Source organism: Acipenser ruthenus, chromosome 59, assembly GCF_902713425.1.
Source record: "Acipenser ruthenus chromosome 59, fAciRut3.2 maternal haplotype, whole genome shotgun sequence".
NCBI lineage: Eukaryota > Metazoa > Chordata > Actinopteri > Acipenseriformes > Acipenseridae > Acipenser > Acipenser ruthenus.
The window spans coordinates 4,367,276-4,384,045 of NC_081247.1; the positions used below are offsets into that span (position 1 = coordinate 4,367,276).

The 16,770-nt window shown below is 45.7% G+C and overlaps 1 protein-coding gene across 1 annotated transcript; it reads left to right on the top strand.

The window, feature by feature from the left end:
• The first annotated feature begins 995 nt into the window (after positions 1 to 995).
• On the top strand, positions 996 to 8,291 carry LOC117410143 (probable N-acetyltransferase 14). Its single transcript, XM_059018425.1, has 3 exons — positions 996 to 3,278; positions 6,362 to 6,462; positions 6,686 to 8,291. The coding sequence occupies exons 2-3, from the start codon at positions 6,382 to 6,384 to the stop codon at positions 7,532 to 7,534; spliced, it is 930 nt and encodes a 309-aa protein (XP_058874408.1). The 5' UTR covers positions 996 to 3,278; positions 6,362 to 6,381; the 3' UTR covers positions 7,535 to 8,291.
• Positions 8,292 to 16,770: the final 8,479 nt, after the last annotated feature.

Consider the following 16,770-nt stretch of genomic DNA (forward strand, 5'->3'; position numbering starts at 1 on the left):
GTAGGGCTGCAGGATGTGTTTTTAATATCTGAATCGAGTACATACTGTAGGGCTGCAGGATGTGTTTTTATAATATCTGAAGCGAGTACATACTGTAGGGCTGCAGGATGTGTTTTTATAATATCTGAAGCGAGTACATACTGTAGGGCTGCAGGATGTGTTTTTATAATATCTGAATCGAGTACATACTGTAGGGCTGCAGGATGGGTTTTTATAATATCTGAATCGAGTACATACTGTAGGGCTGCAGGATGGGTTTTTATAATATCTGAATCGAGTACATACTGTAGGGCTGCAGGATGGGTTTTTATAATATCTGAAGCGAGTACATACTGTAGGGCTGCAGGATGGGTTTTTATAATATCTGAAGCGAGTACATACTGTAGGGCTGCAGGATGTGTTTTTATAATATCTGAATCGAGTACATACTGTAGGGCTGCAGGATGTGTTTTTATAATATCTGAAGCGAGTACATACTGTAGGGCTGCAGGATGGGTTTTTATAATATCTGAATCGAGTACATACTGTAGGGCTGCAGGATGTGTTTTTATAATATCTGAAGCGAGTACATACTGTAGGGCTGCAGGATGTGTTTTTATAATATCTGAATCGAGTACATACTGTAGGGCTGCAGGATGTGTTTTTAATATCTGAATCGAGTACATACTGTAGGGCTGCAGGATGTGTTTTTATAATATCTGAAGCGAGTACATACTGTAGGGCTGCAGGATGTGTTTTTATAATATCTGAATCGAGTACATACTGTAGGGCTGCAGGATGTGTTTTTATAATATCTGAAGCGAGTACATACTGTAGGGCTGCAGGATGTGTTTTTATAATATCTGAAGCGAGTACATACTGTAGGGCTGCAGGATGTGTTTTTATAATATCTGAATCGAGTACATACTGTAGGGCTGCAGGATGGGTTTTTATAATATCTGAATCGAGTACATACTGTAGGGCTGCAGGATGGGTTTTTTTGTTTGTTTTTTTCAGGTAGAATTTAAGGGCGGCTACTTTTTACTTCTGATACTTGAGTGCTCTTAAGATCTGATCCTTTTGTACTTTTACTCAAGTCTTTTTCTAGAAGGATACTTTGACTTTTACTTAATTACATTTTTTTCCAAGTAACAGCACTTTTACTCAAGTAACACGTTTGAATACTTTTTCCAGCCCTGCATTTTAGTCGTGTGTGTGTGAAGCCTCGTTGAACCTCTGCTTCACCGACCGCTTCACTGATCCGAATCACGTGCAGCGCTCCGCAGGGCCATCTAGCGGTAGATCTGTGCAGCCCACTGCCTTTGAAATCAAGGCATTATTCAAATATAACAGAACTATCAATAATGAAGTGGCACGACGGGCCACTGCACCATTAGTTTACACAGAAAGCAATGATCTACATTATTAAGCAATTATTAATGGTTTCAGTTATACCGAGAATGTGTGATTTAATAAATCACTATAGAGGTTGTCAGTTTGTAGGTATATTTCAGTGTAATCATGTCTTTATAGAAAATTGATAAATGCTGAATTCGTGTACTTCCTATTGGAATCACAGGAGCCCCAGTCAAACACTGAACCACTGGAACTGTCTGGAGCTTTCTCTTTCTCTGAACCACTGGAACTGTCTGAAGCCATCTCTTTCTCTGAACCATTGGAACTGTCTGAAGCCATCTCTTTCTCTGAACCATTGGAACTGTCTGAAGCCTTCTCTGTCTCTGAACCATTGGAACTGTCTGAAGCCTTCTCTATCTCTGAACCATTATAACTGTCTGAAGCCTTCTCTCTGAACCATTGGAACTGCCTGAAGCCTTCTCTCTGTCTGAACCATTGGAACTGCCTGAAGCCTTCTCTATCTCTGAACCATTGGAACTGTCTGAAGCCTTCTCTATCTCTGAACCATTATAACTGTCTGAAGCCTTCTCTCTGAACCATTGGAACTGCCTGAAGCCTTCTCTATCTCTGAACCATTGGAACTGCCTGAAGCCTTCTCTATCTCTGAATCATTGGAACTGCCTGAAGCCTTCTCTATCTCTGAACCATTGGAACTGTCTGAAGCCATCTCTTTCTCTGAACCATTGGAACTGCCTGAAGCCTTCTCTATCTCTGAACCATTGGAACTGCCTGAAGCCTTCTCTATCTCTGAACCATTGGAACTGCCTGAAGCCTTCTCTATCTCTGAACCATTATAACTGTCTGAAGCCATCTCTTTCTCTGAACCATTGGAACTGTCTGAAACCATCTCTTTCTCTGAACCACTGGAACTGCCTGAAGCCTTCTCTATCTCTGAACCATTGGAACTGCCTGAAGCCTTCTCTATCTCTGAACCATTATAACTGTCTGAAGCCTTCTCTCTGAACCATTGGAACTGCCTGAAGCCTTCTCTATCTCTGAACCATTGGAACTGTCAGAACCTTTTGGGATGAACTTGAGAACCTTTTGAGATGAACATTCTATGACGAGGCTGTACTTGGCTTTATTTAAAAGGAATTCTTTAAAACCATCAACTTCCACTGGAGCTGATGAAGGAATCTCAGCTCTAAACAGTTACAGATTTCAAGTTAGCTATAACATTTTACAAGTAACAAACTATGCACATTTTAAGAGCTGAAAACAATAAAAAAGAAAGGTCTAATTAAGCAAATGATGAGTTCATTTTAGAGTCTAGTTAAGTAATTGAGAGCTCAGGTGGAATGAAAACCAGGGTTGGGAAGCCCTGTATTATAGGCTTTAATAAAGGAAACTATACACGTTTTTGTTTCTTTGTTATAGTGTGCATTGCGTATATTAGAGATCTTTGATTTCTCAATACAATATTAAAACAGTACTTCTTCACCATGCAAATGCCTAGTTTCAGAATACATTGGGGCTCCAGTTTGAGTTGTATCGCTTTCTGTAACTGTCCTTCCTCACATTGAAAAAGAAAGCAGTTTGCTCAAACAGCGCAGCCCTACGGACAGTATATTTCAGCCCACATTAAAATGAATGAATATAAACACATGTCGAACTAAATGTATTGATGAACATATTGACATTTATTTATTTACACATTCACATGCTATGCACGTTACATATCGTCCATACAGAAGCGCCGTCCGTGTATTCTTTTCACGCAGTATTGATATTCCCGAACGCTCCGCACGCCGCCAGCGTGAGTGAGCTGCTCTTTAAAGAGGTGTGGGCGGCGCACGTATACGCTTCTAACGCAGCGCTTGAGGATAGCGGATGAAATCTGGAGGGGATAGACTGCATTTTGTGATCGCTTTTTCCCGGTTGAGGTATTGTTTTGAGTCTGGTTGAGCACGGGGTGGAGGTGCTGATACGTGTAAATGCTCAGGGGGGTCATTATTATAATTGGGGGGGGGGGGGGGGGCGGTATATTGTTGTTTGTAACAGGTCGGGGGGTAGTGGGTCCTTAAAAGGACAGACCAGGAACTGTGTGTCAGCCAGGGCAAACATGTTGCGCACACATTTCTATAATGAGTTGTTTTTAACACACAAACAAACAGAAATGCAACGGCCGCGAATCTGTATTAACACATGTTTAACTCATCCTTGTTTTATCATTATTAATTTAAAAAGCTTCTGCAGCGGGGTGTCGGGTTACAAAGAGTAATGTTACCGCTGTGTGTGCGTCAGTGTGTCTGAGTGTGTGTGTGTGTGTGTGTGTGTGTGTGCGTCTGTCTGTCAGTGTGTGTGTGTGTGTGTGCGTCTGTCTGTCAGTGTGTCTGAGTGTGTGTGTGTGTGTGTGTGTGTGTGCGTCTGTCTGTCAGTGTGTGTGTGTGTGTGTGTGTGTGTGTGTGTGTGTGCGTCTGTCTGTCAGTGTGTCTGAGTGTGTGTGTGTGTGTGTGTGTGTGTGTGTGCGTCTGTCTGTCAGTGTGTCTGAGTGTGTGTGTGTGTGTGCGTCTGTCTGTCAGTGTGTGTGTGTGTGTGTGTGTGTGTGTGTGTGTGTGCGTCTGTCTGTCAGTGTGTCTGAGTGTGTGTGTGTGTGTGCGTCTGTCTGTCAGTGTGTGTGTGTGTGTGTGTGTGTGTGTGTGCGTCTGTCTGTCAGTGTGTGTGTGTGTGTGTGTGTGTGTGTGTGTGTGTCTAGGCTAGCTATGTGTATATTTAGAAGCCATTATTGTCAATGTAGTCGCGTACAATAAGAATACACACAGCTGCAACACGGAGAGGATAGCGAACCTCCGCATTGTCAAAGTGCACTGCGGTATCTGACTGCGGGTCAGGGTAAAAGCGCAGCACAGTGTAGGAAAGAGTACCGTGCATAAACGCACACGCTTAGGACTATTTGTGTGAGTTAAAATAGAAGACAGATCTATTAATAACATGTTACTGCTGTGCAGTGATTAGTGTTGAGTGTAATATACAGGTGTGGTAAAGCATAGGGAAGCATTGTAAAGCACAGAGAGGTGTGGTAAAGCATAGGGAAGCATTGTAAAGCACAGAGAGGTGTGGTAAAGCATAGGGAAGCATTGTAAAGCACAGAGAGGTGTGGTAAAGCATAGGGAAGCATTGTAAAGCACAGAGAGGTGTGGTAAAGCATAGGGAAGCATTGTAAAGCACAGAGAGGTGTGGTAAAGCATAGGGAAGCATTGTAAAGCACAGAGATGTATGGTAAAGCATAGGGAAGCATTGTAAAGAACAGAGAGGTGTGGTAAAGCATAGGGAAGCATTGTAAAGCACAGAGAGGTGTGGTAAAGCATAGGGAAGCATTGTAAAGCACAGAGAGGTCTGGTAAAGCATAGGGAAGCATTGTAAAGCACAGAGAGGTCTGGTAAAGCATAGGGAAGCATTGTAAAGCACAGAGAGGTCTGGTAAAGCATAGGGAAGCATTGTAAAGCACAGAGAGGTATTGTAAAGCAGAGAGAGGTGTGGTAAAGCATAGGGAAGCATTGTAAAGCACAGAGAGGTCTGGTAAAGCATAGGGAAGCATTGTAAAGCACAGAGAGGTGTGGTAAAGCATAGGGAAGCATTGTAAAGCAGAGAGGTCTGGTAAAGCATAGGGAAGCATTGTAAAGCACAGAGATGTATGGTAAAGCATAGGGAAGCATTGTAAAGCACAGAGATGTATGGTAAAGCATAGGGAAGCATTGTAAAGCACAGGGAGGTCTGGTAAAGCATAGGGAAGCATTGTAAAGCACAGAGATGTATGGTAAAGCATAGGGAAGCATTATAAAGCACAGAGATGTATGGTAAAGCATAGGGAAGCATTGTAAAGCACAGAGAGGTCTGCTAAAGCATAGGGAAGCATTGTAAAGCACAGAGATGTATGGTAAAGCATAGGGAAGCATTGTAAAGCACAGAGATGTATGGTAAAGCATAGGGAAGCATTGTAAAGCACAGAGATGTATGGTAAAGCATAGGGAAGCATTGTAAAGCACAGAGAGGTGTGGTAAAGCATAGGGAAGCATTGTAAAGCACAGAGATGTATGGTAAAGCATAAGGAAGCATTGTAAAGCACAGAGATGTATGGTAAAGCATAAGGAAGCATTGTAAAACAGAGAGGTGTGATAAAGCATAGGGAAGCATTGTAAAGCACAGAGAGGTGTGGTAAAGCATAGGGAAGCATTGTAAAGCACAGAGATGTCTGGTAAAGCATAGGGAAGCATTGTAAAGCACAGAGAGGTCTGGTAAAGCATAGGGAAGCATTGTAAAGTACAGAGAGGTCTGGTAAAGCATAGGGAAGCATTGTAAAGTACAGAGAGGTCTGGTAAAGCATAGGGAAGCATTGTAAAGCACAGAGAGGTCTGGTAAAACATAGGGAAGCATTGTAAAGCACAGAGAGGTGTGGTAAAGCATAGGGAAGCATTGTAAAGCACAGAGAGGTGTGGTAAAGCATAGGGAAGCATTGTAAAGCACAGAGAGGTCTGGTAAAGCATAGGGAAGCATTGTAAAGCACAGAGAGGTCTGGTAAAGCATAGGGAAGCATTGTAAAGCACAGAGAGGTTTGGTAAAGCATAGGGAAGCATTGTAAAGCACAGAGAGGTTTGGTAAAGCATAGGGAAGCATTGTAAAGCACAGAGAGGTCTGGTAAAGCATAGGGAAGCATTGTAAAGCACAGAGAGGTCTGGTAAAGCATAGGGAAGCATTGTAAAGCACAGAGAGGTGTGGTAAAGCATAAGGAAGCATTGTAAAGCACAGAGAGGTGTGGTAAAGCATAGGAAAGCATTGTAAAGCACAGAGAGGTCTGGTAAAGCATAGGGAAGCATTGTAAAGCACAGAGAGGTCTGGTAAAGCATATAAAAAACAAACCATGGTAAACTAACCCTGATCAGTGTGTAGCACAGTAAAGTGTAATAAAGCACAGTGAAAGCATGGCAAGTCTAGTGTATTACACTGTCTGTGTGTCTCTCTCTCCCAGTGCTCCCAGTGCAGTGAGTCATGCCCACACTGGATCTCAGCACCGTGCTGGTGAGGGAGATGAGGGAGGATGAAGCTGAATTCGTGACAGAGCTTTTGAAGGTGGGTCTGTCTGTCTGTCTGTGTCTGGGTCAATGTGTGTCTGTGTCACTGTGTGTTGTTTGTGTGTCTATCTGTGTGTCTGTGTATATGTCTGTGTCACTGTGTGTCTCTGTCTGTGTGTGTGTCTGTGTCTGCCTGTCTTTAATGTAGAAAACTGTCCTTACTGTATACATTCAAACAGATGATCTCCTCTCTGTCCCCTCTCCCCTCTCCCCTCTCTCAGGATTGTTTTCGTGGTTCTGAGAATCGATTGGTTCTGTACCTGCTGACCCGCCCCTGTTCTCTGCTCCTCTTGGCTGTGGGGAGTTCCGCCCTGCGCTTCGTGTTTAACTCTTTCATGGCCGCGCTGGTGGTGCCGGTGTTGCTGGCTCTCTGCTTTCTGAAGCTGAGCTGCCGGGGAGCCGGTGGGCTGCGAAACGCCAGCTACTACAGGCAGGGTGCAGCGGGGAGCAGCGACTCCAGAGAGACCACAAAAGACAGTGATACCAGCAAAGCAGGCAAAGTCAATGAACACAGCAAGACCAACACGGCCAGAAAAACCAGTGCCCCCAGTGACACCAGCAAGACCAAGCCAGGGGCAGAGAAGGGGGACAACACCCCCGGCTGCTCCAAGCCCGGTTCTGAAGACTCGGACTCTGACTCGGACTCTGAGTGGAGCGAGGGGGAAGGGGAGGGGTGGGCAGGCTGGGGGCGCCTCTTTCCCGGGTCCAGCTCCAGCTGCAGCCCCCCCACCCCCGCCCCCGCGGGCCCCCGCGCTCTCTGGGTGTGTGAGAGTCAGGGGGAGGTGTTGGGCTGCGTGGCCCGTGATGCGGGCCCCCTGCCTGGGCAGGCTCTGCTCTGCTGTCTGGCTGTGAGCTCCTGGCATCGCCGGCAGGGGCTGGGCTCAGCGCTGGTGACCCGCTTCGAGCGGCAGGCCCGGCGGGACGGCTTCAGCAGCGTTGGGGCCCGCGTGAGCGCGGGGAGCAAGGTTGGGGCGGCCTTCTTCCAGAAACTGGGGTACGAGAGCTGGGGGGCTGGGGAGAGGGGCTGGCTGGGGTACAGCGTGACTCAGGAGTTCAGGAAGCAGCTGTAGAGGAGATAGAGACCAGGGGGGAGTCAATACAGAGGAGATAGAGACCAGGGGGGAGTCAGTACAGAGGAGAGAGAGACCAGGGGGGAGTCAATACAGAGGAGATAGAGACCAGGGGGGAGTCAATACAGAGGAGAGAGAGACCAGGGGGGAGTCAATACAGAGGAGAGAGAGACCAGGGGGCTGTATTGACTTCTCCACTTCAGAGCTGTACTGAGAGAGAGGGAGAGTTCTGTTTAATTGAAGAGGAAGTGTATAACCCCTTCATGCAGGGCGACCTCACGTGGGGACGGATATAAGACCTCTCTTCTTGTCTCTCTATATAAGTGGACATACAGAAGATCAGTGAGCAAAGAGCCTCATATGAGCCGATGCTGTCCCCCTGATCCCACCATATAAAGCAATGGAAAAACATTGAAATCATTTTCAATGAAAAATATCTTCAATATGTGCCCAAAACTACTATTTTTCCAGCTGTTTTTAATATTTCCATGCATGAACAGGCTTGAAAAAATGTTGCCCCCTGCTGGTCAGAGAGCTAGAGAGAGAGAGAGAGAGAGAGAGAGATGTGTTTGTTACTGGTATATATAAATGACTGACTCAGTGCGACTCTGTATAGATACTGGGTTTTGAATCAATGTGTGTTTCAGAACGGTTGATTTTCTAATACATATATAAATCCACGCGCTCTGCTGGAATGCTTTTGTAGTTTCTGAAGAGTTCGATTCAGTTTTAATAAAATGTGTCTTTGGGGTTAAAACCTGTCTGTCTGTCTGTGAGACACACACTTACTGAGAAACACTCACTGAGACACAGACACACACACACACTTTCCACTGGTAATCCCTGAATTTCACTCTGTGTTTCAAACAGGACTGTGTGAGTCTATAGATAGCCTGCAGTCCAGAACTCGCAGTGCCCTGTTAGATAAGAAGAGTCTCACTCAGCACCTCTGATAAACGAGAGAGCAACTCACTGACTCAACAAACAGCATGGAGAACAGAAACACACTGCGCTTCAAACACACTGACACAAGACCAGAAACACACTGCGCTTCAAACACACTGACACAAGACCAGAAACACACTGCGCTTCAAACACACTGCGCTTCAAACACACTACGCTTCAAACACACTGCGCTTCAAACACACTGACACAAGAGCAGAAACACACTGCGCTTCAAACACACTGTGCTTCAAACACACTGACACAAGACCAGAAACACACTGCGCTTCAAACACACTGACACAAGACCAGAAACACACTGTGCTTCAAACACACTGACACAAGACCAGAAACACACTGTGCTTCAAACACACTGACACAAGAGCAGAAACACACTGCGCTTCAAACACACTGACACAAGACCAGAAACACACTGCGCTTCAAACACACTGACACAAGACCAGAAACACACTGTGCTTCAAACACACTGCGCTTCAAACACACTGACACAAGACCAGAAACACACTGCGCTTCAAACACACTGACACAAGAGCAGAAACACACTGCGCTTCAAACACACTGACACAAGACCAGAAACACACTGTGCTTCAAACACACTGACACAAGACCAGAAACACACTGCGCTTCAAACACACTGACACAAGAGCAGAAACACACTGCGCTTCAAACACACTGACACAAGACCAGAAACACACTGCGCTTCAAACACACTGCGCTTCAAACACACTGACACAAGACCAGAAACACACTGCGCTTCAAACACACTGACACAAGACCAGAAACACACTGTGCTTCAAACACACTGACACAAGACCAGAAACACACTGTGCTTCAAACACACTGCGCTTCAAACACACTGACACAAGACCAGAAACACACTGTGCTTCAAACACACTGTGCTTCAAACACACTGACACAAGAGCAGAAACACACTGCGCTTCAAACACACTGACACAAGACCAGAAACACACTGCGCTTCAAACACACTGCGCTTCAAACACACTGACACAAGACCAGAAACACACTGCGCTTCAAACACACTGCGCTTCAAACACACTGACACAAGACCAGAAAAACACTGCGCTTCAAACACACTGACACAAGAGCAGAAACACACTGCGCTTCAAACACACTGACACAAGACCAGAAACACACTGCGCTTCAAACACACTGCGCTTCAAACACACTGACACAAGACCAGAAACACACTGCGCTTCAAACACACTGACACAAGACCAGAAACACTCTGCGCTTCAAACACACTGCGCTTCAAACACACTGACACAAGACCAGAAACACACCGCGCTTCAAACACACTGTGCTTCAAACACACTGACACAAGACCAGAAACACACTGTGCTTCAAACACACTGACACAAGAGCAGAAACACACTGCGCTTCAAACACACTGACACAAGACCAGAAACACACTGCGCTTCAAACACACTGTGCTTCAAACACACTGACACAAGACCAGAAACACACTGTGCTTCAAACACACTGACACAAGAGCAGAAACACACTGTGCTTCAAACACACTGACACAAGACCAGAAACACACTGCGCTTCAAACACACTGACACAAGACCAGAAACACACTGCGCTTCAAACACACTGACACAAGACCAGAAACACACTGCGCTTCAAACACACTGACACAAGACCAGAAACACACTGTGCTTCAAACACACTGACACGAGCAGAAACACACTGCGCTTCAAACACACTGACACAAGACCAGAAACACACTGCGCTTCAAACACACTGCGCTTCAAACACACTGACACAAGACCAGAAACACACTGTGCTTCAAACACACTGACACAAGACCAGAAACACACTGCGCTTCAAACACAGACACAAGACCAGAAACACACTGCGCTTCAAACACACTGACACAAGACCAGAAACACACTGTGCTTCAAACACACTGCGCTTCAAACACACTGACACAAGACCAGAAACACACTGTGCTTCAAACACACTGCGCTTCAAACACACTGACACAAGACCAGAAACACACTGCGCTTCAAACACACTGACACAAGACCAGAAACACACTGCGCTTCAAACACACTGCGCTTCAAACACACTGACACAAGACCAGAAACACACTGTGCTTCAAACACACTGCGCTTCAAACACACTGACACAAGACCAGAAACACACTGCGCTTCAAACACACTGACACAAGAGCAGAAACACACTGCGCTTCAAACACACTGACACAAGACCAGAAACACACTGCGCTTCAAACACACTGACACAAGACCAGAAACACACTGCGCTTCAAACACACTGACACAAGACCAGAAACACACTGCGCTTCAAACACACTGCACTTCAAACACACTGACACAAGACCAGAAACACACTGCGCTTCAAACACACTGACACAAGACCAGAAACACAGTGCTTCAAACACACTGCGCTTCAAACACACTGACACAAGACCAGAAACACACTGTGCTTCAAACACACTGACACAAGACCAGAAACACACTGCGCTTCAAACACACTGCGCTTCAAACACACTGACACAAGACCAGAAACACACTGCGCTTCAAACACACTGCGCTTCAAACACACTGACACAAGACCAGAAAAACACTGCGCTTCAAACACACTGACACAAGAGCAGAAACACACTGCGCTTCAAACACACTGACACAAGACCAGAAACACACTGCGCTTCAAACACACTGACACAAGAGCAGAAACACACTGCGCTTCAAACACACTGACACAAGACCAGAAACACACTGCGCTTCAAACACACTGACACAAGAGCAGAAACACACTGCGCTTCAAACACACTGCGCTTCAAACACACTGACACAAGACCAGAAACACACTGCGCTTCAAACACAGACACAAGACCAGAAAAACACTGCGCTTCAAACACACTGACACAAGACCAGAAACACACTGCGCTTCAAACACACTGACACAAGACCAGAAAAACACTGTGCTTCAAACACACTGCGCTTCAAACACACTGACACAAGACCAGAAACACACTGCGCTTCAAACACACTGACACAAGACCAGAAACACACTACGCTTCAAACACACTGACACAAGACCAGAAACACACTGTGCTTCAAACACACTGACACAAGACCAGAAACACACTGCGCTTCAAACACACTGACACAAGACCAGAAACACACTGCGCTTCAAACACACTGACACAAGACCAGAAACACACTGCGCTTCAAACACACTGTGCTTCAAACACACTGACACAAGACCAGAAACACACTGCGCTTCAAACACACTGTGCTTCAAACACACTGACACAAGACCAGAAACACAGTGCTTCAAACACACTGCGCTTCAAACACACTGACACAAGACCAGAAACACACTGCGCTTCAAACACACTGACACAAGACCAGAAACACACTGCGCTTCAAACACACTGACACAAGACCAGAAAAACACTGCGCTTCAAACACACTGACACAAGAGCAGAAACACACTGCGCTTCAAACACACTGACACAAGACCAGAAACACACTGTGCTTCAAACACACTGCGCTTCAAACACACTGACACAAGACCAGAAACACACTGCGCTTCAAACACACTGACACAAGACCAGAAACACACTGTGCTTCAAACACACTGACACAAGACCAGAAACACACTGCGCTTCAAACACACTGACACAAGAGCAGAAACACACTGCGCTTCAAACACACTGACACAAGACCAGAAAAACACTGCGCTTCAAACACACTGACACAAGACCAGAAAAACACTGCGCTTCAAACACACTGACACAAGACCAGAAACACACTGCGCTTCAAACACACTGACACAAGAGCAGAAACACACTGCGCTTCAAACACACTGCGCTTCAAACACACTGACACAAGACCAGAAACACACTGCGCTTCAAACACACTGACACAAGACCAGAAACACACTGTGCTTCAAACACACTGACACAAGACCAGAAAAACACTGCGCTTCAAACACACTGACACAAGAGCAGAAACACACTGCGCTTCAAACACACTGACACAAGACCAGAAAAACACTGCGCTTCAAACACACTGACACAAGACCAGAAACACACTGCGCTTCAAACACACTGACACAAGAGCAGAAACACACTGCGCTTCAAACACACTGCGCTTCAAACACACTGACACAAGACCAGAAACACACTGTGCTTCAAACACACTGACACAAGACCAGAAACACACTGCGCTTCAAACACACTGACACAAGAGCAGAAACACACTGCGCTTCAAACACACTGACACAAGAGCAGAAACACACTGCGCTTCAAACACACTGACACAAGACCAGAAACACACTGCGCTTCAAACACACTGACACAAGAGCAGAAACACACTGCGCTTCAAACACACTGACACAAGACCAGAAACACACTGCGCTTCAAACACACTGACACAAGAGCAGAAACACACTGCGCTTCAAACACACTGCGCTTCAAACACACTGACACAAGACCAGAAACACACTGCGCTTCAAACACACTGACACAAGACCAGAAACACACTGCGCTTCAAACACACTGACACAAGACCAGAAACACACCGCGCTTCAAACACACTGACACAAGACCAGAAACACACTGCGCTTCAAACACACTGACACAAGACCAGAAACACACTGTGCTTCAAACACACTGCGCTTCAAACACACTGACACAAGACCAGAAACACACTGCGCTTCAAACACACTGACACAAGACCAGAAACACACTGCGCTTCAAACACACTGACACAAGAGCAGAAACACACTGCGCTTCAAACACACTGCACTTCAAACACACTGCGCTTCAAACACACTGACACAAGACCAGAAACACACTGCGCTTCAAACACACTGACACAAGACCAGAAACACACTGTGCTTCAAACACACTGACACAAGACCAGAAACACACTGTGCTTCAAACACACTGCGCTTCAAACACACTGACACAAGACCAGAAACACACTGTGCTTCAAACACACTGCGCTTCAAACACACTGACACAAGACCAGAAACACACTGCGCTTCAAACACACTGACACAAGACCAGAAACACACTGCGCTTCAAACACACTGACACAAGACCAGAAACACACTGTGCTTCAAACACACTGACACAAGACCAGAAACACACTGCGCTTCAAACACACTGACAAATTCTTGGAATCAAAGTAACTCGGCTGTTTTTTTTTTTGTCTTCCAGTTTTTACATTTTTTATTTTGATATTCAGGATGATTCAAAGATAAGCAGCTGTATTAAGAAAATAAAACAGAATCCATATTTTATTGAAGACATCAGGTTTAATTTCACGTCATTTAACACACCTCATCCACTAAAACCTCTTTAAAACTCACCCTAAACACACAGCAAGACACCTGAATGCACATCATGAACCCCAAGGCTTGCTGGTCCAGTGGTTAAAGAAAGGGGTCTTGATACCAGGAGGTTCAAATCCCGGCTCAGCCACTGACTCCCTGTGTGTGTGTGACCCTGACCCTAAAATTCAAGATTAAGAACTTGAGGTTTTTAAGGTTAAGGTAATTGAATTATCTCCCAAAACAAATGAAGAAAGCGCTTAGGGGGTCATTCAGGCTTTAAATTAGCCAGGCAACCTCCTTGTGCTCCGTCCTTCGGATGAGACGTCAAACAAACGAGCTCCTATTGGAAGTGACTCTGCAGCAACCACTGACTCCCTGTGTGTGTGTGTGACCCTGAGCAAGACACTGAACCTCCTTGTGCTCCGTCCTTCGGATGAGACGTCAAACAAACGAGCTCCTATTGGAAGTGACTCTGCAGCAACCACTGACTCCCTGTGTGTGTGTGTGACCCTGAGCAAGACACTGAACCTCCTTGTGCTCCGTCCTTCAGATGAGACGTCAAACAAACGAGCTCCTATTGGAAGTGACTCTGCAGCAGCAGCATTTTTTGATGATGCATATTTCACCCCCTAGTCTCTGTAAGTCTCTTTGGATAAAAGTGTCTGCTAAATGACTAAATAATAATAATAATAATAATAATAATAATAATAATAATAATAATAATTATTATTATTATTATTATTATTATTATTATTATTATTATTATTATTATTATTATTATTATAACTTATACACTATCTCACTCTGGGTCTTTACAAGGAATCCAGTAAATAAATATTCACTGGGTTTGAATCAGTGTGACTGGGAGACAGGCCACTGCAGAATATATATATATATATCTTCAGCTCTGCTCCAGTGATCAGGCTCCTCCTCTCACAGCTGTTAGTAAAACCACTTCAACTGCTACTGAGGGGTCACACATTTCTGAGCTCCTCCAGCAGCAACTTAAAAACCTTAAAAAATAGTTGTTTAAACTTTTTATTTTTCAAATCTTTTCATATATTTCTTATCACTTGAATACTTTTTTTGTGTTTTGTTTCTTTTTTCTTTTGTTCTCCCTACCCTTGAATTTGTTTATCAGTGTAGGAGGGCGGCCATTTTGCCTTTGTTTGTTTTTGTTTGTGTCTATTTTTAATTTTTTCTTCATTTAACAATTAATTTTTATTTATTTATTAAAAAGCACTTTCTTTTGTTTCTTTAAATTTTAGTTTTGATCACAAACCTGTTAGTTTTTGTTTTAAAAATCGCTTTGTTTTAATCCCCTGCTTCTGCCTTGTGCAGAGTGGGGGAAGGAGAGACACATATTTTCTTATTTTTTAGTTGAAGGTTTTTAATAACTTTTAATCACCTTTAACTTTGTTTTGTTTTTCCTTTATTAAGGGAAAAAAACCATTTGTGTTTGTTTTGTGTTTTGTGTACCCTGCTCTGGTAGTTTTTACAGTGTGTGTGCATGTGCGTGTGTGTGCGTGTGCGTGTGCGTGTGTGTGTATTTTGTTAATTTATTTAAAAATAAATATTTTATTTTTTGAAAATAAAATAAATACATTTTTTTGTGTGAGTACCCCAGCTCTGTGAATTGTTGTCAGTGCAGGGGTGTGTCTGTTTTGTTTATTTAATGAAAATAAAATAAAAACAATAAACACACTTACAAAATAACAACAAACAATTAAACAAATAAACGAAATAAACAAATAAAAATAACCAAATAAATAAGCAAATTTAAAAAAAGGGGGAGAAATGAGTGGACAAGCCCCAAAGCAATGGGCAAGCAGTGCAGCCCCCCCTAAAAACGTTACCAGGAGGCACGGGGTCAGGTGCCTCCTGAAGGACTCCCTTCGTCAAGGCTATGGTGAAGGTAGTGGGACCAGCAGCTATCGTGGTGGCCTCCTCAAGTCGCCGTGAACACCGCAATCGAGAGGGGTCTTACCGTCAGGAGGATGTTCATCCCCATCGAACCCCTCGTGGGGCTGGGCAGCAGGGTTATCCTGTCCAACGTGCCACCGTTCATACAGGATGCCCTGCTTATGCCCCACTTGCAAGCCCTAGGGGAGCTCAAGACAGCAATCCACACCATCCCCCCGGGCTGTAAGGACCAGCCCCCTCTCCTGAGGCAGATGTGGGCTCCGCAGACAACGCGGAGCCCATGCAAGCGACCCCCACTGAGGGGCCGGAGGGGAGGGGGTGGGGAGAAGAACCCTTAACACAAGAGCTGCCTCAGGCTTCCTCTCCTGCGGCGACAGGAGTCCCGGCCCTTGTGCTGCCAAGGGGGGGAATCGGAAACCATCCCCTGAGGCAGACCTGGGCTCCGCAGAGAAGGTGGTGCCCAAGCAGACAAAGGCCACTGAGGTGCCGGAGGGGGGGAAAGAACGCAGGAGGGCGGAAGAACGTGGCACCCTCGGGGTAGATCCCCTCCCCGACACGCAACAGGGCCACTAAACCGGTCCCCAACCCACCACTGAGGGTCCGGTTCTGGCCACGGTCACTGAGGGGGTGCAGGAGGAGCCCCCGAAACAGCAACTGCCTCAGGCTTCCCCCTCTGGCGGAGACGAGGGTCCCGGCCCTGGTGCTGTCGCTGAGGGGGAAACGGCAACATCGCCTGAGGTGGTCCCGGGCACCGCAGAGCCCGGTCTGGTGACCGCCACAGAGGGAGGGGAAGAACCCAAGAGGGTAGATTCCCTCCCTCCGAAGACTGAGGACGGGCTTGAGACCATGCCTCGGTCCTGCAAAAAGGCGCCCAAACCGGGGACGAGACTATATAGTGTACTCCGAGCGCCCGTCTGCGCCCCCTAAATTGAGGGTGCAGACAGTCCCCATGAGGGTCCCTCCACCAGTCTCTCCTGCCGCGTCCCCTGGGAGTGGGGAGCAGGGAGAGACGATGA